Here is a 22,636-nt window from a genome sequence, read left to right as displayed (position 1 = left end):
AAACTCTCTTTGGTAGAAAGAAGAAAGAGAAGCAACTTGAAAGCAGAGAATTCATTTAAAAATATGAGAATTTATGTTTAAAAGTATGTTCAATTCTCATGTTTAAGTTTTTTGTCTGCAAGGACAATTTTAATGTGATGTATCTCTTTGTTCAAAACACTGTCTAGAACCCTCAAGAGATGTCATTTGGATCCAGATAACTCGAAAATACGTCACCTTTCCGTGAATCAGCGCCTAAGGTGTCCCCGCGCTGCATGCTTTGTCCGGAAAAATTCTGGACAGAAGCGTGAGCACAGGGGTTCCACTTATGGGTGTGCCTGCACTAAAGGGGGCATAGGGGTGCCTCCTTTTAGGCGCCCCTGTGTTGACCACGGTAACTGGGAATCCTATACAGCCCCCCTGAATCCTAGAATTTCCAGGCAGCTCCTTATGAAGTGAAGGTAGGAGTCTTTTCCAACCATTGGTTGGTGACCCATTGAATATTCATATTTCTATTGTTCGAAACTCTCGTCGTATTTTGGCCCCCAATACTTTTTCATTCAGGGGAGGGGGGACTAGCCCAGTTGCGCCAGGGAAAAGGATAATAAAAGTTTCCCTCCTGACCCGAAAGCTGGTAGTGTTGTTCAGTTGGAACGACAGTCGATATTGCTGGATCGGGCTGTCGCCCATTCTCAAAAAGTTCTTAGCTGAGTTTCTTTGTTTTCTTCGAGTTTTTCAAGTCCGTTTGCTTAATTTCAATTCTTTAGGCCTATAAAAATTTCAAAATTCTCCACATGAATGAAATTAATTCATGAATGCACATGATGTCGAAAGAGAGTTTACAGGGAAAGCTATTGCACCAGGAGAGGTAGTTTGTGACTTTGAATCTTACTCGGTAGAATACTATCAAATTTACTAGGACACAAAGTGAACATGATGTCTTGAACTTCTTGGCGGTTTGTTTAAAACCAGATAACAATATATATACAACAACTTTCCTTCATTTCTATGTTGTTTTTCGGTTGTGTCCATTATGGCCATGAAATATCTCTTGGCTTCACAAGTGTTTCTTTGAGGCTGCTCATCCTCACACTTACATAGGTGGTTTTTTTTAAGAGTATTCTACCAGACTTGATCTTTTCCAAGCAAGAACCATTAAAATTTCAAACATTACCTCACTACTTTGGTAGACTACAACACTTTTCGTTTTAGGAATGAGTTGGAGAAAAATCCTGAGTGTTTGCTCAAGTTCTCATAATTTAGTTGTCTCAACCAAGATTTTGGGATCTCCAATCAATAATATTGGGTTATATCTATGAGAGCTTTATTTTGTAGATTTTAATCACATTCTTCTTGACAAGCTATATAATCGATCACTATTCAATGCTTTTGTAAGCAGATTCGCTAAGTTATCTTTTGATTTGACACAATAAATTATGATAACTCCATTTTAGATCAACTGTCGCACGGTATTGTTTTTTCAATAAATATTTAGAGACTTATCATTTATTTATACTATTTTGTGCCATTGAAATTGTCGTTTGACTGTCACAATGTATCATAATTGCAGGCACTAGATTTGACCAACAAGGAATGTCCTCTAGAAATTTACGAAGCCAATATGCTTCTTCTGCGGCTTTATCAAGTTCTGTTAACTCAGATTCCATCATGGATATTTGTTTTTATGACCTCCAAGATACTGCACCACTATCAATGCTAAATACATAACCACTAGTGGATTTATAGTCTTTCGTGTAAAAAATTCAATTTGCATCAGTATATCCCTCTAGTACCTCAGGCTATTTAGTATAGTGCAAACCATACTCTAATGTGTGCCTTAAATATCTAACCCTTGTCAAAGTCTTCCAATGAACCTTTTGGATTACGCATGAATTGACTCAGCTTATTACTACATAAGCAATATCCTGTCGTGTACAATTCATGATGTACATAAGACTTCAAATAATGCTAGAGTATTTCAATAGAGAAATTGATTCTCCATGATTCTTACTCGAGTGAAAACTCATATCAAGAGACATATTTACAAGAGAACAATCATATGCATTAAAATTTTTCAAAACATTCTCAACATAATGAGACTGAGAAATGAAGATTGCCTCTGAAGTCCTAGAGATTCTAATCTCTAATATGACATTAGAGACACCCAAATCCTTCATATCAAATGTTTTGTCAATATTTTTTCTGTTGCATTTATATATCTTGATGACTTTCCATTATTAGCATGTCATCCACATATAGACATACTATCACATAAGAATATCTTCTTCCCCTAATGTAGATATATTTGTTACACTCGTTAATCTTAAATCCATTTGACAACATAGCTTTGTCAAAATTTTCATATCATTGCTTAGGTTCTTGCTTTAGCCCACATAAAGACTTAACGAGTTGGCACACATTATTATATTTACCCCGAATGATAAATCCTTTGGGTTGATCCATATAAAGCTCATCTTATTCAGGAATTGCGATTTGATATCCATTTGGTGTATATCAACGTTATGCAATGATGAAATTGCAATGAGTACACCATGTAAGTTATTCTTGATACTGATAAATATGTATCGAAAAATTCATGACCTTTCTTTTATCTATATCCTTTAGCCACCAATCTAGCCTTATATTTTTTCGACTGTTCCATCGACTTTATAATTTTTTTTCAGGACCCTTTTGCATCACAACGCCTTTGCTGGTGGAAGATCCACCAATTCTCAATTATGATTCTTCATAATGGAATCCATTTCAGCATTCATGGATTCTTTTTAATATGGTACTTCATGGCTAGACAATGCATATTTTAAGGTATTTGGTTCATTTTTCAGCATGTAAGTGAGAAAATTTGGACCAAAATATTTTACATTTCAAGCTCTTTTACTTCGTCTAGATTCTTCTTGTGGTATAGAACCTTCATTATCCGTTTCTAAAGATCTCTTGTTGGAACTTACTTCTTTCCTTTCTTGAAGATGAAATATATTTTGAAAAAACATTTCTTAACTCAATTGTCATGCATGCATTCATTTCATAATTTTCAGAATTGTGCAATATAAATCTATAGGCACTACTGTTATCTTCATAAAAATGAATATACATTCGATCGTCTTTGGTCATATTCTCACTTGCTTTGGCTTTTGTATTTCAGCTTTGACCAAGCACCCCACACTTTCAGGTACTTGTAGGAAGGTTTGTGACCTTTACACAATTCATATGGCGATTTTTCATTTTTCTTGTGAAGAATTTTGTTCAGTATGTGATTAGCCGATAATATTGCTTCCCTCAATAAGTTTTGGAATAAGCCCAAACTTATCAACATTGCGTTCATCATTTATTTCAGAGTTCGATTCTTAATTTCAACAAATATCACATTAGATTGAGGCTAATATGAAGCATTAGTTTGATGTATAATTCCCAAGGATGAACAAAACTCATCAAAAGGAGCTTCATATACTCCTCATCTATCACTGCGAATACCTTTTATTCGCTTACCAAGTTGATTTTCAACTTCGATTCTATAGGTTTTGAACCCATCAAGTGTTTCATCTTTACTACTCAAAAGATATACATAACAGTAACTCGTATAGTCATCAATGAACCTTATATAGTTCTTCTTCCCTCATTTTGTTTTTACAAACTTTAAGGCACAAATATCGGAGTAAATCAGTTTTAGAGGATTTGTACATCTTTCAATATAATGGAAAGACGTTTCAGTTATTTTCAGTTCAACACAAACTTCACATTTATGTGTGGGATCAATGTTGTACTTAGAAAATAAATCCAAATTAATGTCGCAGAGTAATAAAATTTACATGTCTTAAACAAGCATGCCGCAAATAAAACACTCAAGCAAGTAAATAAAATCTTTAATGTCATTACCATCAAAGTTGCGGTGAACCGCAATTGCATTCAAATTAAAGAGGCTCTCATCTAGATACCCCTTTCCAACGAAATGACCATTATTTATCTATAAAAACTCATTAGACTCAAATACAAGCTAAACCCATGTTTGACCGAAGATGAACCTGAAACAAGATTCTTTATTATTTCATGCACATGAAGCATATCCACGAGTCTCACTTCCATGCCCGAAGTCATCTTGAACACCACCTTTCTGATTCCAACAATGTCTGACCAAGAAAAGTTTCTCATGAAAATTTCCTCCCAGAATTTGGATTGTATGCGGAAAACATATCTTTGTCAGAGCATATGTGGGGGGGTAGTACCCGTATCAAGCCACCATTCATTTGGTTTGTCCACCAGATTCATCTACAAAACAACTGTAGTGAAGTCAAGATCAGAAAAATCAAAAGGTATCGATCTTTCTTGAACCATATTTGCTTGTTTCTTTTCTTTTTTTGGGCGCATGCAATATTTTTCCATATGGTTTATTTTTCGGCAGTTCTAACTGTTTCCCTTGAACTTCTTCTAATTCTTTGGTGGTTGTTTTCCCATTCATACATTTTTTTCGTCCCTTTGTTACTTGACTCCACAATGTTAACTTTTGAAACCATCTTGTTCACAGTATCACGATTATATCCTCAATCCTCACTTTTGTGATCAAATATTCGAATTTCATTTCTTTTCTCTCGTGCTTCAAGTATTTTTTGAAATCCTTCCACAAAAAGGGATTTTCTCGACCAGTGTGACAACTTGAAAGGACTCTCTTAGACGCATCCTCTCCGCATGAATCTCATGCAGTAGTAATTGTAATTATTGCACTTGACTCACTATATATTTGGAATTTGCCATCTTTAAGTCTATGAAACGTCCCACAATGAGAATTTTAAGATCGAAATACTTTTTGTATCTATTTTCAAGCATCTTTTAGTAACCCTAGTTCCGTTATATGAGATTAAATAGTAAAAAAAATTATTTAAGAAACATTATTTAAACTAACAAAGAGATTAAATAGTTCAGAAATAAAAAACTAAGCATTGGACCCTCTGAAGTAAGTTCGGAAGCACCAAACTGATCAATGTTTAGTTTGGAAGTAGAGGGTGAGTTCGGAACATCCGAAATTAGATTGGACCTTCTGAAGTGTGTTAGGCCATACACACAAATAAGTTGTCAAAAGTGCACAAACACGTGGAAGATCGGAGCTACCGAAGGTGGGATCGGAGCCTCCGAAGGAAGCTGTCCACTTAGTGTCAAGATGCAACTGACACTTCATTTCATGAATGTAATAAAAACATCTGAAGTGCTGATTGGAGCTTCCGAAGTCCATCGTTCGGAAACATGGCACAACATGTAAGATCAGACCTTCCGAACTAGGTTTCTGAGCTTTCGAACTCCGTCTATAAATTGCCCTTGAATTTATCATTCTAAGTGTGTTTGATTTGTTTTGCTGTGTGTATTATATATTTTGAGTTCTTCTAATTGTCTTCTCGAAGGCCGGACGGTAGCAAGACGCTTACGGAGTCATAGCGGAGCTGTGCCTAAGTTGTGGGGCCTTCGACAACGGGCTTTCGACGGATGTATGTATAAGTATAGAACTTTATTAGATTTTGAGAATAGTTATTAGTCTAGTTAAGACTATTAATAAAGTATTAGTGATATGGTATTCGCTTGATTATAGGCTTGGACCTCGACCCAGTGCATCTAGGTTGCTTGTTTGAGGTACAAAAGTACTATCCGAAATATCCTAGTTGAGTATGCATGTTCTATGTGTTTCATTTTATATGACATGTTTTTTTATGTGCATATCTTATGTGACAGTTATTATGCTGCATACACATCATGTTGAGCTTACCTTTTTTTTTTTGTGACGTGAAAATCCGAAGTCGCTACCTTTGATGCGCACTGGGTAAACCGCCGGACTAATGCAATAGCCTGCAAACTATATTAGCCAAGTAAACCACACTAGGCAAGCCCTGTGTGACAGACTAGTCCAAGGAGGTGTTGTTGATCTTACCTTCTTGAGATAGCCCGTAGTGGGGTTGCTCAACCCCTTCTTCTTTGAGTGGATTGTTAGATCCATTGGTACGGATTCATGTCATCATTGCACACATATTTTAATTTGTGAGAGTCACCTCCTCATGCGACGTCACAAAGTGCTACATGCTATGGCGCCACCTGACTGAGCAGAGTTCTTGATCTTGATCATTGGTATCATGTACACTTGCATTCATGCACTCATACTTTCGTATAGAGAATTTTCATCGCCCACATTCTCGGTTTTGTTTTTGGACACCCCATTCCACAAGGCAGACCTTAGGTTGGATGGACCCGGCTGGAGTGGTCGCTAAGATAGTAGAAGCACCACTGTCAAGAGTGACGAGCGTACATGGTCCATAGTTTTCTGTTGGGTTTTTAGTACTTGATTCGATATGATTGTAAAATATTTGGTATTTAAATGTTTCTTTCGATTGTGTTTTACTAACTATGTTTTAGTTTCCACTATTTATCTGATTCAATTTTATTAAGTTAATTGCATGCTATTAAAAATTGTTTAGTAAGTGATTCGGGATGAGTCACTACACATCTCCCATAATTTCTTTATAATTTTTACTTTACTATACGCATTGTATAACACATTGTCAATCCCATTCATAAAGTAGTTCTTGCAAAGGAAGTCACTATGGCTCCATTTGTCTGTTGGGGCCCTTCTGCGAGGATCGATGATAAGTGCATTTTTTATGCATTAGTTTGTGATATTTTTATGTCTATTTTATGTGCATTCATATTATTTTTATGTGTTTTTGTGTGTTTTAGTTCATGTGTGTGTATTTCACTCGTTGGGTATTAAGTTTGTAGGAAAATAGATTTGTGAAGCACTAATTACGAAGCAGCTTTGGTCGAAAAATCAAATTTAATTTTTGAAAGATCCAAATCCAATCTTCACCGTTCAGAATAAATTTCAAGATGTTTTGAAGCTGCTCTCCAAATTTCAGCTCGATCTGACGGCTAGATCTCAAGATATGAATTTTTTCAAAATTGTCGCGTGGAGCAGAAAAATTGACTCGCTCGAGCGAGAGTCTATGCTCGCTCGAGCGAGCGAGACCTGGACTGAAAAAAAATATATTTGGACAGAGAGTTGCTCACTCGAGCAAGACCTGTGCTCGCTCGAGCGAGCGTGGCGTGCAGATTCCATATATTTGGAAACTCTTGGTCGAAAAGGAGGCTATCTTTTAGAGATCCTTGGACACTTAAATACCAATTTATTCATCAGATTAAGGGTTCCAACACGCAGAGAACACAGACAAGAGGCGAGAGGCGGCTACGGGCGTGGAGACTGAAGACGCTCCATCAGAGTTTTTCTTCTTTTCTTCTTTTCTTTCTTAATTTTTGTTTGACTATTGTTCTCAATTATTGAGTAGTTTGTTTTCAACCAAGACGGTGTGATTGGGCCGAACAAATTCATGTAGAAAACTTGGATGTTTGTTTGGAATTTTTTCAGACTTGATTTTATTTTATTTATTGTCATATTTATATTTGTCTTGTGAATAGTCTGATCAATTGTTTGCTTGTATGTTAATCGATTCCAAGTCGATAGAGGAGGTATTGATTTCGATCACTTTGATAATCAACGTATTGTAAAACCGACTAGAAATAGAATTCGGTTTCAGAGTACGGTTTGGGAGTAAATTGAATTTTTACAAATATTTAATGCATTCAAATTTGATTATAATTACGAAAGTTTAATCCATCAATATTTGAATAGGTTTGATTGTTCTAGAAATAGACCTTTGAACAAGTTAGAAGAATTCCCGTAATCTAAGATTAAATCTGAATCCTGAATCGGTACATGTTACATGATTTGTTCGGTACCTACGTGTGTCTTGGTTGTCTCGTTTTAATTAAATTTTCTTTTCAACTATTTGAATTCTTATTTCTTCAGAAGTTTTTATTATAAATTCTTATTTTATTTAAATCAAATTGCTTTTTATGATTTTATCTAGATTAAGGTAAATAATTAATTCTTGAGAATTGACTGCAGTCCCTGTGGGATCGATACTTGGTCTCTCTGTCCATTTTACTATTACTTGACCTGGTACGCTTGCCAGTAGATTTATATCACACCGATTTAGCCGGTCAAGTTTTTAGCGCCGTTGTCGGGGACTGTTTAGTTAATATTAGGATAGATTATTTGTTTGAGACTAGACAATTTTTTTTCCTGCATTTTTTTATTTCTTAATTTTTATTTTATTTTTTTCTTGCTTGTGAGGTACTTGGAGATGGACCATCAACAGGTGTTCACAAGATTTGGCCAACAATACTTGGAGCCTTTCTACGCTGCTTGGGGGAGATTTAATGATTTGGCGAACAGATTTCAATGCCATCAGTTTTCGACTTACACCCTCACTAAAATTTTTTATGGTGGTTTGGATGAGATTACAAGAAGTTGGGTAGATTCTGGAGCTTTGGCCACTGGCAGTCAATTGTTTAGAAGAGATGAAGACAGTGCGATGCACTTGTTAAATGATATGACAGATTTTGACTACCATTGGCATTGTGATCCTTCATTGCAAGGTTGGAGTCACAAATATCCTCCACAATTAAACTCCACAAATCAAGAAGAGTATATAGGACATTTTGAGGATCATGTGGCTCAGTTGGAGAACATGGTGCGACGGCAGACAGAGACAAATCAGTTCTTAGAAAGCCGCATCAAGTCTTTGAATCTTTTGGATGAACAGATTGTGCTTCTTAGAGAACAAATTTTTGAGATCTTCCAAGAGAATGAAGTAATTGAGCCAGAGCAAGAAGAACTATTTTTTGAATAATCTTTATGTGACGAGGAGCTAAAAGTGATAGTGGAGGAGGAAGAAACATACAAGGAAAAAGATTTGACCTCGTCAATGGTCTTTACATGTCTACCATTAGAAGATATGTTCTTGCCATTGACGCCAACTCCACAATATTGCATCCTCTATGAGTTTCAGCCTTGATTCGGAGTCTCCTTCCAAAAGAAAAAATTTATGTCGAGTATTGTTGGACCGACAAGCTTAAACTGCATATATCACGCCAAGCTTGAGGGCGAAGGAAATCAAAACCCATACTTAGAGTCGTATGATTCTTACTATGGGCGGAAACCGCTTTTTGATGGTTGCTTCTGCATAGTCGGGCTGTAGACTATAAACTTAGCGCTGACTGGGAGGCAACCAGTGTTCTTTCCCTTGTTTTTTATTTTATTTTTGGTTTTTGTTTTTTTATTTAATTTTTACTTCTTTCCCATTCCAGTTTGCCTAGCCTGCCGATATACACAGTGTGCTGTTGTTGTTCCAGCTGATACTGTCAAGAAGGAAGATGATGAATCGAAAACCAGGGGAGTGCTATTTTTGTTCTCATTGTGTTTTTATTCATCTTTGCATTTGTATGTTTGTTATGCATTCTGTTCATTATTCTGAAGCATTGAGGGCAATGCTTTGGATAAGTATGGGGGGTAGACTAGTTTATTGAGTTGTTAGTTATGTTTGTGTTGCAGCTGTCATGTTTTGTGTTTGTTTGAATCTAGTTTGTTTTTGTTGTTGTTTGTTTAGTCTTGCATGGGTAGGATGAGTCATAATAGCCAATGATGATGAAGTTTATTTGAAAAATTGGTTTTTTGAAAAATTTTGCTCTTGACTTGACATGAAAAACCATAGGTTGAACCGTGAATATTTATAAGCACTTGTGTTAGACCAGTGAATTGTAGCGAAAGATTTGAGGAAGTTTCTATCTGTTTTACCATTGCACGACAATAGGTGGTTTGTGGATCTTGATTGTGTTCTATGAATTTTGATGAGGCTCTAGTTTACACTAATGATCTTGGGCGCACCTAGAAAAAAAAAATTTATATACAATTCCATCCGGGCCTTGAAAGGATTAAAATCCTATAAAAGATTAAATTTAAGGCTAAGTATGCGGATTAAATAGGATTGATGCTCCATTCGGGCTATAGATGAGGGTATTAGAAAGAAAAAATAGAATGAATTTTCGTATCCTAGCGAGTTATAGCTAAGTTAGCGGGTAATTATTGGGGCTAAAGCAATACCGGGTGCAAAATCCGGAGGTGTGTAATTCATTATCTCAAGGGAGGTGGGTTTAGTCTAGAGGTCCTTGGAAGGAAAGGGCACTTGAAGAGTAAAACTTGCACTGATTTGTTATAGGTCGCCAAGCAGTTTTGAAACGAATTCGGTCTAAGTTGTATGAAACTGGAATGACATTTTACACACACACGTTCACGTTAAACCGAAGGTGTATTATGAAAAGTTGAGAGCATGTCGGTGATTTTGTTTTTGTGATTGAACTTCTCGGAGGCTGTGCACATTCATGATTCGTTCTCACTTATGTTTTTTTTTTGCATAGTGTTTTTGCATTTCTTGCTCGAGGGCGAGCAAGGTTTAAGTATGGGGGTGTTGATAAGTGCATTTTTTATGCATTATTTTGTGAAATTTTTATGTCTATTTTATGTGCATTCATATTTTTTTATGTGTTTTTATGTGTTTTAGTTCATGTGTGTGTATTTCACTCCTTGGGTATTAATTTTGTAGGAAAATATATTTGTGAAGCACTAATTACGGAGCAGCTTTGGTTGAAAAATCAAATTTAATTTTAGAAAGATTCAAATCCAATCTCCACTGTTCAGAATACAGTTCAAGATGTTTTGAAGCTTGTCTCCAAATTTCAGCTCGATCCGACGGCTAGATCTCAAGATATGAATTTTTCAAAATCGTTGCGCGGAGCAGAAAAATTGACTCGCTCGAGCGAGAGTCTATGCTCGCTCGAGCGAGCGAGACCTGGACTGAAAAAAAATATATTTGGACAGAGAGTTGCTCGCTCGAGCGAGCGTGGCGTGCAGATTCCATATATTTGGAAACTCTTGGTCGAAAAGGAGGCTATCTTTTAGAGATCCTTGGACACTTAAATAACGATTTATTCATAAGATTAAGGGTTCCAACACGCAGAGAACGCATACAAGAGGTGAGAGGCGGCTAGGGCGTGGAGACTGAAGACGCTCCATCAGAGTTTTTCTTCTTTTCTTCTTTTCTTTCTTAATTTTTGTTTGACTATTGTTCTCAATTGTTGAGTAGTTTGTTTTCAACCAAGACGGCGTGATTGAGCCAAACAAATTCATGTAGAAAACTTGGATGTTTGTTGGGGATTTTTTCAGACTTGATTTTATTTTATTGATTGTCATATTTATATTTGTCTTGTGAATAGTCTGATCAATTGTTTGCTTGCATGTTAATCGATTCCAAGTCGACAGAGGAGGTATTGATTTCGATCACTTTGATAAACAACGTATTGTAAAACCGACTAGAAATAGAATTCGGTTTCAGTGTGCGGTTTGGGTGTAAACTGAATTTTCACAAATATTTAATGCATTCAAATTTGATTAGAATTACGAAAGATTAATCCTTCAATATTTGAGTAGGTTTGATTGTTCTAGAAATAGACCTTTGAACAAGTTAGGAGAATTCCCGTAATCTAAGATTAAATCTGAATCCTGAATCGGCTACATGTTACATGATTTGTTCGGTACCTACGTGTGTCTTGGTTGTCTCGTTTTAATTAATTTTTTTTTCAACTATTTGAATTCTTATTTCTTCAGAAGTTTTTATTATAAATTCTTATTTTATTTAAATCAAATTGATTTTTATGATTTTTTCTAGATTAAGCTAAATAATTAATTCTTGAGAATTGACTGCAGTCCCTGTGGGATCGATACTTGGACTCTCTGTCTACTTTACTATTACTTGACCTGGTACGCTTGCCAGTAGATTTATATCATACCGATTTAGCCGGTCAATCGACTTCATCTCCAAGAATGGAAGGAGGATCTTCTTTCATAAATTTGGAAAGACTCAAAGTTATGAGATAGAACAACATTTTTTGTTGCCATCTTTTGAATTTTTTTGCCATTAAATTTTTCATGTTCGCAAGATTGCTCATCGTTTTTGATGAGGAAGCTATCTTCAAATTTTTAAGAAAATATTCTCAAGATTGTTGGTGTGTGTTAGGAAAAACTTGAAAATGAAAAAAAAATAAAAATGAATTCAAGAAGTTGAGGCTATTGTTGAATAATATTTCCTTAAGAAGATTTACCCCGCTCTTGATGCTGAAGGAATACGACAATCTTTTTCCAAGATACAACTTCAATTGAGATAACAACACAGTTTATTCACAAGTTCCATAACCAAAAAAATGAAGTACAGTTTAATCATAAGTTTCATAACCAAAAAATGAAGTAAGCTCTCTTTGGAAGAAGAAGAAGAAGAAGAAGAAGAAGAAGTTTTATTATCATATTTAAGTTGTTTGTCTATAATAAAAGGTTATTTCATCATGTAGTGTGCCTCTTCGTTAAAAAAATTGTCTATAACCTTCAAGAGATATAATTTGGATCCAGAAAAGTCGAAAATACATCTATAAAGTTAGAGAAAATACTAACCATATACCGCTGGAATGTGGCCGGTGCATTGCAGAGTCCAAAGGGCATACGTTGGTACGCAAAGATGCCGAACGGGCAAGTGAATGCCGTCTTATCCTGATCTTTTGGTGCAATCGCAATCCGAAAATAACCAGAATATCCATCAAGAAAACAGTAATAAGAATGACATGCTAACCTTTCAATCATTTGATGAATAAAGGGCAAAGGAAAATGGTCCTTTTGGGTTTCAGCATTTAACTTCCTATAGTTTATACAAGTCCTCCACCCATTTTGAATACGGGTGGGAACCAATTCGTCATCCTTGTTCTTTACAACAGTAATCCCGATTTTCTTGGAAACCACTTGGACAGGACTGACCCACTGAGTTTCAGAAATTGGATTAGATGACTCCATCTTCAAGGAGTTTTAGAATTTCAGCCTTCACCACTTCCATCATAGGTGGGTTCAACTTTCTTTGCGGCTGATGCGAGGTGATATCTTTTATGGTCCACCCAATAGCAGTCTTGTGCTCCTTTAAAACTTTGACCAGTTGTTCCTCTTGTTTGGCCTCCAAACTATTGGATATGATAACTAAAAATGTTTCTCCTTCTCCAAGGAAAACATACTTAAGATGTTTGGGCAGTGTTTTTAGTTCAACAACTGGTGCCTGCAAAAAAGATGGAAGATGCCGAGTGTTAGAAATTGGTAAAGAGGTATAAGCAAGATTACCTGAATGAGGTAGCTCAGGTGCACTGTTCAGAATTTTTTCAATTTCTTTCACTTCTTCACTGCACCCAATCCCATCATCATCCTGCTGAAAATAGCCACCTCTAGCTCATCTTTTCCTGCATGCTCACAAAACTCTTGTGCCAAGTAATCCACAATATCAACAGAATAAACACAATCATCATTGTTAGGAAATTTTATGGCATCATAAATATTAAACTTCACAACCTCTCCATAAAATTCCATAGTGAGTGTGCCACTGTGAACATCAATTTTAGTCATCGATGTTTTCAAGAATGGTCTGCCTAACAAAATAGGACTATTGTGATAACCGTTTTTCATGTCGAGCACATAAAAATCCGTAGGAAATACCAAATTATTTACTTGCACTAATACATCTTCCACTAATCCCTTAGGGTATGCATTAGACCTATCAGCTAATTGTATGACAATTCCAGTTTTATTCAAGGGACCAAGTTTCAAGGACGCATAAATAGAATATGGCGTAACATTGATCGATGCTCCTAGATCTAACATGGCCATCTCTAATCTAACATTTCCTATAGTAAATGGGATAGAGAACATACCTGGATCCCTTGGGCAGACAATTTCCTTTGGATCACAACAGATACATTCTCACCTAACTCCACTTTTTGACATCTCTTCAATGTCTTTTTTCTCTTTGCTGTGCAAAATTCCTTCAAAAACTTTGCATATAGAGGTACCTGCTTAATGACATCTAGCAATGGAATGTTTACCTCACATCTACGAAAAGTTTCAAAGAGTTCCTTAATCCCTTCATCTTTTCTAGACTCTTTAAGTGCTAAGGAAAAAGGGGCAACAGGCTTGTAATCAGATAGGGGAGGAAACTTATCTTTTGGTGCTTCGTTCTGAGTTGCTTCTTTATCATCCACTTTTGTCTCTTCATTCTGCTCCTGCTTGGATGAAGCATCAACTTCTTTCTCCTTGACTTTCAATTCCTTCCCATTCCTTAGAGTAATTGCACTTGCGTTCTCCCTTGGGTTTGGAATTTTTTGGGATGGCAAAGCATTGGAATGTTGTGCTTCCAACTTATTGATTGCAGTGGCGAGCTGTCCCATCTGATTATTCATGTTCTGGATGCTTGCTCAAGTTTTCTGTTGGAAAGTTAGAGTATTAATTGCAAGATCCTTAACTATATTTTCAAGAAACTCACCTGGCATTGGAATCTGAGGACGCTTCTATTGTTGAGGATACGGTGGCCTATACGCTTGATTGTGCGGTGGTGCCTGAGGCCCAGGTTGATTTTCCTGAGGATTTCCGTATCTAATATTTGGATGATCCTTCCAACCAGGATTGTATGTGTTGGAATATGGATCATACTTCCGCTGTGGTGGTCCAGAAAATCCTTCAGTAGCATTCACCTGTTCAACTATTTCTTCTTGAAGCGTGAGACACATGTCAATAGCATGTCCCACTGCTGCACAAATTCTACATGCCTTTGCAGTTTGTCCATTCCCTACATACATTTGACGCACAAGAGACGTCAGTTCAATCAGTTGTTGCTCAAGAGAAAAGACATTTACCTCATTATTTTTCTTTGGTGCATGATCAATTCTGTTGGTGCCAAATTGCTGAGAATTGGCAGCCATATTCTCAATCAAGTTCCTTGCTTGTACTGGAGTTTTATCCACAAAAACTCATCCACTGGCCGCATCTAACATACTCATGTTATGAGGTAACAAACCTTCATAGCAATATTGAATTAATAAGTTTTCACTTATCTGATGTTGCAGACAACTAGCACACAACTTTTTGAACCGCTCCCAGTATTCATGAAGTGATTCCCCTATAAATTGATTGATCCCATATATTTCCTTTCTGATATTTGCTACTCTAGAAGCTGGGAAATATTTTTCCAGGAAGATCCTCTGCATCTGAGTTCAGGTCGTGATGGATCCAGAGGGTAAGTAATACAGCCAATTCTTTGCAGCACTCTTCAAAGAAAAATGAAAGACTCTGAGTTGGATCTGCTCCTCTGTCACTCCATGGGGTTTTTTGCTCGTGCAAACCACATGGAATTCCATCAAATTATTGTGAGGATCCTCACCTATGAGACCATGAAAAGAAGGCAGCAAATGAATTAGTCCAGATTTAAGCTCAAATGTATCATTATTTTCTAGAGTAGGAAAAGTAATGCATAAAGGCTAGTGATTTGGATCAGAAGTGCCCAATTGTCTCAGGCTCAAATTTGCTTTTTCAGCCATCTCTTGCTCAGGAATTTCAGTATGAATCTTGTCCTCTTCCTATCTTCTTCGAGCTTATCTTCTTTGCCTGTACAAAGTTCTTTCAATCTCTGGGTCGTAAGGGAATTCTTCTCCAGAAGAGTCACCTGAAAGCATGAACGACAGAGAAAAACTAGAAACAAAGAAAAAAAGAGAGAGTGAGATTAAACAAAATAAAAAGAACACAATAAATTAAACATCGTTCCCCGGCAACGGCGCCAAAATTTGGTAGCGCTTAGTCGCATCGCGCCCAAATTATCCAACTCAAATCAGATAAATAAAATATGCAGTAGTGAGAGTAGAGATCGTTCCCACAGGAAAAGTGAAATTTAAGTGTGTTCTTAAAAATACTGAAATATATAAAATGTGGTTTTGATTTTTGAATTAACTACTAAAAAGTAACAGCGCTTAAATTCAAATTTTATCACTAACATGCAAGATAAAAACTTATAGCGAAGAAATCAATGAAAAACAAGTCTTGGTATCGGTTGACTACACCCTTGAAATCATTCATTCGATCATCGATTGTCTAAAAATAGTTAATTCCATCGAATATTCATCATTGAAAATTAAATTCATGTTTCACTTTAATCTTAGTTAACTAGACACAAGCATTCTAAGTTAACCCTTACCAATGAATTAACCCAATACAGGCGATTAGATTTAAATCCAGATAGCATTCAAACTAGTGAAACTGACAAATCTAGACAACACATACACAAGCGGATGTATTTAATCTAGTCAATTGTTGTCCCTACAATTTAATAAATTCACAAGCGGAAAATATGAGTCGTAGTTGCCTCGCAAATTAGTAGATTCAAACAATTACGGATTTGAATTCTAATTTAGCAGTAGATTGTATAGAGAAATCCTAGGGTGATCAATCCAAAAATCTCACATACAAGCATGAAATAAATCAGAACAACTTTTGATACTCAATAATAATTAAACACTGAAAATTCGAATCTCACAAACACATAAAATCAAGGGCTTGTATTCCTCAACCAAGTTCTAGAAACTATCCACAACGATTCATAAAACACGAAAGAAAAATCAAAAGAAGAGAAGAAATCTTAAAAAAATATGAATAAAAACCTAGCCGCCAAGGAATACTTGGTATTCTAAGTGTTCAAAGTCTGATAATAGATCTAACACAACGGAATAAAGACTTAATAATAAACTAGAGTCCTAAATAAAAGAGTTTCCAAAATTAAAAACTTTTTTCCGAACTACACGTCTCGCTCAATCCGTAAAGTTTGATGGATCGAGCGAGAAATTCTCTGTCTCGATTTGTCCATTTTTCTTCTTCCGACCACTCGATCGATTGAAGTTGGCAGATTGAGCGGCCAAAGTTCTGCCTTCAAGTCTTCTTTGCTTCCGCTCCCTCGCTCGATCGGTAGACTTTGACAGATCGAGCCATGAAAGTTCTGTCCAAATGTTCTTTAAATTTCCACTTCCTACAAGATAAACCAGAAAATATGTAATGAAGACATGATAAATAAAATACGAACAAAATACTAAATTAAAACACACAAATGCATGCAAAACACAACAGAATGATGTTAAAATATACAACACAAACACAACTATCATATGCTCAATATGAAAGCAATGATATATAAAATATATGCAGCACATAGATGTATTTAAAACCAAGGTAAAACAGTATACTCAGGGCGCCAAGAATATGTAGGGCTGTGCCGGATAACTAATCCGCGGTGCCGCTCCCATATTCTCCTACCTACTATAGCGTCTACTCCACCGTCGTGGTCGCTCTTAATGATAGCAAAACTAGGGGATGAGTCTCCCCAATCCTGACTTGAATACAAAACAGGACACTTGGTTCATATGGAAACTGACAATCCCCGCCTCGAGTCCATGATGAGTTACAAGCTCCCTATGGAAACTGTCAGTGACTCACGTCATACCTGATGCAGTCTACCGTAAAAACATGCATGTGCTAAAGCCATAAAACATATAAAACAAGTAGCACATACTCATGCAACACATATAATATATATCATGTTGTCCATCTCAGTCAGTACTTACGTACCTTACTACAGACAGTTCCTAGCAGTCTCACTTTAGGTTCCAAGCCTATCATCAGCTCTACAATGCAAATATCCATGCATCATTCATTAAGCTCAAAAAGCATTAACTAAGCTATTTCATACTCCTAAATATTTTTAGGAAACCAAAGTTATACCTGCGTCCGTCGTCAGCCCACTGATGGCGACTATCCCAAAACTTAGGTACAGCTGCGCTACGATGCCGAGATCTCTCCGCTACTTCTGGATTCCCAATAGGATACCTAGAAATCCCTAGATCTGAGTTAGAAGGCTAAGGAAAGAGAGAGAAGAGAGGAGAGGGGAGAGTTGAATATGAGCATCGGCACCTCTATTTATAGACAGAGAACGGAACGTCCGTTCGGGGTTCATTGTATCCGTTAGCAAACGTTGCGTCCATTCTACCATCGTTGCGTCCGATTTTCACATCACGGTTGTAAGCAATGACGTCATCTTGTTGACGTCAATGATGACATCAACTGGACAAAACGTTGCGTCCGATCCATGAACGTTGCTTCCGTTCTTGGTCACCCTTCGGGCCATTTTTGATCATTTTGAGTCCATTTCTGAAGTTCGTTAATCCATCTGAAATTTCTTTAATCATGTATTAATAAATCAAAACATGATCACACGATTAACATACTCATTAATTGCTAATTACGGATATGGGTCACTTCAGGCTTGATAGCTAAGTTTTAAAGTATTTGAGGGAGAAAGTTTAAAAGTCAGTATTTTTATTTAATGGGTCGGTTCAGCCCATTAGTTTTATTAAATTTGGGTTAGCGTTCAGTTGAGGGAGAAGTTTTCTCCCCTCCCTAGCTGCCAACCCATTTCCTTCTCCCCAAATCTTCAAAAGATGTACTTGTGGAGTTTTTAAGAAGAAACCGTTCAATGATTCGTTCGTGAAAAGGCTAGGTTGTATTCGTGAGGTTTGGATTTCTCCATACCAAAGAAGAAAGGTAAGTTTTAAATGCTTTTGAAACCACCTATCGAGAATATATGTAGTTTGATATGAAACACATGTATGTTGATGTGTATGTAATTTATATTTTATTTATTTTAAGAGATTTTGAAGAGCATGATGTAAAACTGTGAAACGTGAATCGTTATGTTTTGGTGTAAATATTTTTGAGAAAGATGTTCAAGATTTTTTAGATTTGATGAGAAAAGATGTTTGAATCTGAGAATTTTGGTGTGTGTATTTTGAATGGAAAGTTTTGATACAAATCTTTTGAAGATGGATGTTTTTGGGTGAATACTTTTTGAGTTTTTGAAGTTTTTCATGTGTTTAATCGTAAGTTTCAATGGGTGAGTGTGTAGGTTTGAAAATAGATCGAAAAGGATGGGAAAAGATGAAAGAAAATGATTTTTTGTATCTTGCGCCGCTGTCTGCGTTCACAGGCAGCCACCTAGGCGCCCCAGCGCCAGGCGCTAGGGCGCCCCTTTTTGGGCGCCATAGCAGCGCCAACTCCAGGGTGCGTAGAAATGCGAGCCCCGGTGACTGGGGTTCTATCCCGGGCACATCTTTTTACGTAATTGAGATCCTAAATTCATGTTTATGATATTTTAATGTGTTTTAAGTATTTTTAAGAGTTTCTATGCAAAAAGTTTTGAGTTCTGATGTCAAGAACGGAAAGAATGGCTCACGTGGAACGATTTAGTTATATAATGCATTATATGCTAATATGTTCTCACGAAAGCTATGTTTCTTATGAAAAACATGACATGTTAGAAAAATTTAATGGACGTGTTTATCTTTATTTTATTTAGCATGCATGATTTTCAAGCACGAATCAAATAGCATGACATATAAAATTATTTTTGAGGTTCATGATGACATGATGATTTTAAGATGTTTTTAAGTAAGTTTCATGAACGAAAGAAGTTTTATGATGAGAAAGTTTATGTTAAGAAGTATGACAAATTTTAGGATGATGATGACGTTATGATGATGCATGAAAAATATTTTGATGTTGTATGTGTTTTTGTGGTGACAATACGGGATTGTTGCCTCGGGTTGAGCTACGGGGAGAGCCTTTCTAAATGATGCGCTCATGAAATGAAAATACAGGATTGGTGCCCTGGGATGAGCTCCGGAGAGGATATTTTCAGAGAATGAAAGTTTAAGTGGCCAAGACCATTATGCTATATGATTGTTGTACAAAGAATCCGTGATCACGGGAATCCAATGATGTGCTCATTATGATGGTTGCTAAAATTGCATGTATTTCAACACCCTAAATGAAGAATTTTATGAGATATATTTTTATGCATGAAGTTTATGTTTAAGTCTTGCACGTCCAAAGCATGATGATTTTTATTATGTAATTATTTTGTATATGAGTAATGCTCGTTGAGTTTTTAGACTCACTATACTTCATGGGTGCATTTGGATTGAGAAGTAAATAAATTAAAAGCTTTGGTAGAAATACTGAAGAGTCCAAGATGCGAAAACATTGCATGATACGATTGTTCGAATCTCTGATGTTTTAAAGCGATGAATGCCCTGCACTGTTGTATTTGACAAATTTTCTCACACTTTTCCGCATCTAAATTCTTGTAAAAGTTGAATATACGGGATGTCACAAATTGAATCAAAGCGAAACGATTTTAACATCGGATTATATATTTATAAAATCAAAAAATAAAATAAGAAATCGAGTCAATTTAACCAATCGATTTTAAAGTAAATTAGTTGGAGATAAATGTTGAATTTAATACATTATCTATTTTACTATTGTAGTTCAAAACTTGCAGTACAATGAAATTTATGGCTGTAAATGCCTCAGCCCTTTAAAAGATTTAGTCGTCGGGTCACATGTCAGAATTTCAGCCGCTTTTCAAATTTAACGTCCAATTTCAGATACACAGTGTTCTTCATCCTCCACCAAGATTTTACACTTACGTAAGCGTAGCTATTTTTTATGCTGATTTCACTGATTTGTTATGTCGAGATTCTAGATCTCTCGTCTGTTTTACATGGATGATTATTCGTTTCTGACTCTAATTTTCATCGTGTTTCTCAATCGGCATATAGATATTTATGAGGAATTGGGGGCGATTCTGTGTTTTTGATTTTTTGTAATTGAGCAATTATTTTCAATTAATTCGTGGGATTCAAGACGTGATTTCATCTTTCTCAACAAAATCTATGGATCCTATGTAGTGATTTGCGTTTGATGGGGTCGTGCGCATTTTTGCATTAGTATAACTATGTTTCGATACATCCATAATTATGGATTCTTCAATTTTATGAATCAGTCCCATAAAAAGAAAGGATTTCATTCCAAGGAAGAAGAACAAGAAATTGTGCAGTGATTTGAATTTTGCTTATAAAATCTGGGTATGATCTGCCATATATGTTTCGTACTACAAGTTGGTTGTTTTTATAATTTTGAATAATAAGCCTCTGGCCGTTGATATTTGCTAATGAGTCGGTTGAGCTAGCTAGGTTGTTGATCTTCTGGACTTTTGTCCGTAAAATTCGAACCATTCCAACTTTTTTGTTGGGTTGCGATTATAAATGCTATGGAACTTGCATTTTGGACTCTTATATGTTAAGATTCGTTTTACAATGGAAAATTCGAGCTGGGATGTTTTTCATATGGACTCTGCCCGATCTTATAGTTGGCACCCTGAGTCAAAATCATTGGTTACGTCCTAGTTACAACGGTCTTTTAAAGAAAGGATTGCTAGACCTGCGTGGATTACAATCGCTTCCCTCGGACAATTTTAAAGCTCTCAGCTAATATTTGATCCATTGTTCACTTTAAGATGTTTGAGTTATATGATTATGATAATTACACCTGAGGTACATCAGTATACCGTTGGCTTTACGCTGGCGCATCTTCAAATTTACTTCCCTAGATGCGCATGTCGCACACACGATTGTCAACTGACTTGGGAACACATATCTATCAGCACACTTTTAAAGTGGATCATTAACTTTGTGACTTTTTTAAGCATTTGGAATGTGATGATGTTCTTGCGTGATTTCACATTGTTTTTAGTATGACTCTTTCAAGCATTTTTTTTTTTGCCCATGTCTATTTATCTTTACTTTTCAACTTGAATAGGAAGATTATATACAACAAATCATCCAACCTTTGTCATTGAATATGTTATCTGCCCAATGATTTTAATAATTTATTGTATATTTTCGTGTAGGTCATTTGGTATGCTGCGTGAAGCGGTATTTACCTTAAAAGTGGTGGTTCCAGTTAACAATCTGGACAAAAACAGAGAGGTTCTAGTAAGTGTTATCGTAAATCGCCTTTTAAAGCAGCTATCTAATATTAAAGCCTCCGAACATGGATACTTTCTTGCAGTAACCAAACTACATAGCATAGGCCAAGAAGATACTAACTTCTCTTCGCAGCACGTCCTTTTTCCAGTAGATTTCCAGTGTCGGACCTTCATACCCGTGCAGGGAGAAGTCATGACTGGTATTGTTCGAGTAGTACAACATAACGGTATCTTTCTAAAATGTGGACCCATGAACATAGTGTACTTGTCAGCTCAGTTGATGCCGGATTACCACTATGTTTCGGGGGAAAACCTTTACAAGAGGGATGATTCGTCCAAGATTGAGAATGGTGTTGTGGTTCGTTTCATGATTTATGCGGTGAGATGGATAGAGGATATGTGGAGGGATTTTCGAGTTTTGGCTACTTTAAAAGGCGATGGTTTAGGGCCAGTTTCGTTAAATGGATTAGATGGTTTAGACTTGTAATTCAGGGTTTGCTCCATTGTTGATTGAGCTAAGATTTTAAGATTGTATTGGAATATTGTACTGATGTTGTATAATGTAGAAAGCAAATGCTGTATGCATAGCATAGCATGATATATTTGTTATCAAAGAAGTTGACTTCAATTTAAATTTTCTAGTTATATATTTTTACTGTCTGTTTTAATTTGGTAGATTGATTTTATCATTCGTGAATCTTTTACTTAACATTTTCAAAAAACATATCAATCAGTAAACAACCGCATATTGTTTGCACACAGAGCGATAGTTAAAAACTTTCATAAACTATGTTTGAAGTTTTCCCCCTATCTGGTTATTTTTAATTTCTCGCGCTGTGCATGCCAATTTCTTGCCCGGCTCAGTGCATCTACAATGGGAGCTTGAAAACAGTGGGAGTTCTTTCGAGTTCCCGCTGTCCCACGTGGCACAATCCAAAAAATCTGTTCTCTCGTAGTGGGAAAAGCTTTTTCAATTGGTAGACAAAGGGCAC

The 22,636-nt window shown here is 36.2% G+C and overlaps 1 protein-coding gene across 1 annotated transcript; it reads left to right on the top strand.

Annotated features, from left to right (window-relative positions):
- The first annotated feature begins 20,183 nt into the window (after positions 1 to 20,183).
- Positions 20,184 to 22,253, top strand: LOC140875533 (DNA-directed RNA polymerase V subunit 7-like). Its single transcript, XM_073279240.1, has 2 exons — positions 20,184 to 20,304; positions 21,567 to 22,253. The coding sequence occupies exon 2, from the start codon at positions 21,577 to 21,579 to the stop codon at positions 22,129 to 22,131; it is 555 nt and encodes a 184-aa protein (XP_073135341.1). The 5' UTR covers positions 20,184 to 20,304; positions 21,567 to 21,576; the 3' UTR covers positions 22,132 to 22,253.
- The last annotated feature ends 383 nt before the right edge of the window (positions 22,254 to 22,636 follow it).

The sequence above is a fragment of the Henckelia pumila genome, chromosome 1 (genome assembly GCF_033568475.1).
Source record: "Henckelia pumila isolate YLH828 chromosome 1, ASM3356847v2, whole genome shotgun sequence".
Lineage (NCBI taxonomy): Eukaryota > Viridiplantae > Streptophyta > Magnoliopsida > Lamiales > Gesneriaceae > Henckelia > Henckelia pumila.
This window is presented reverse-complemented; position numbering and strand designations above follow the sequence as displayed.

Excerpts from the sequence above, each read along its gene's own strand:
- LOC140875533 (XM_073279240.1), top strand. The coding sequence starts at position 21,577 with ATGCTGCGTGAAGCGGTATTTACCTTAAAAGTGGTGGTTCCAGTTAAC.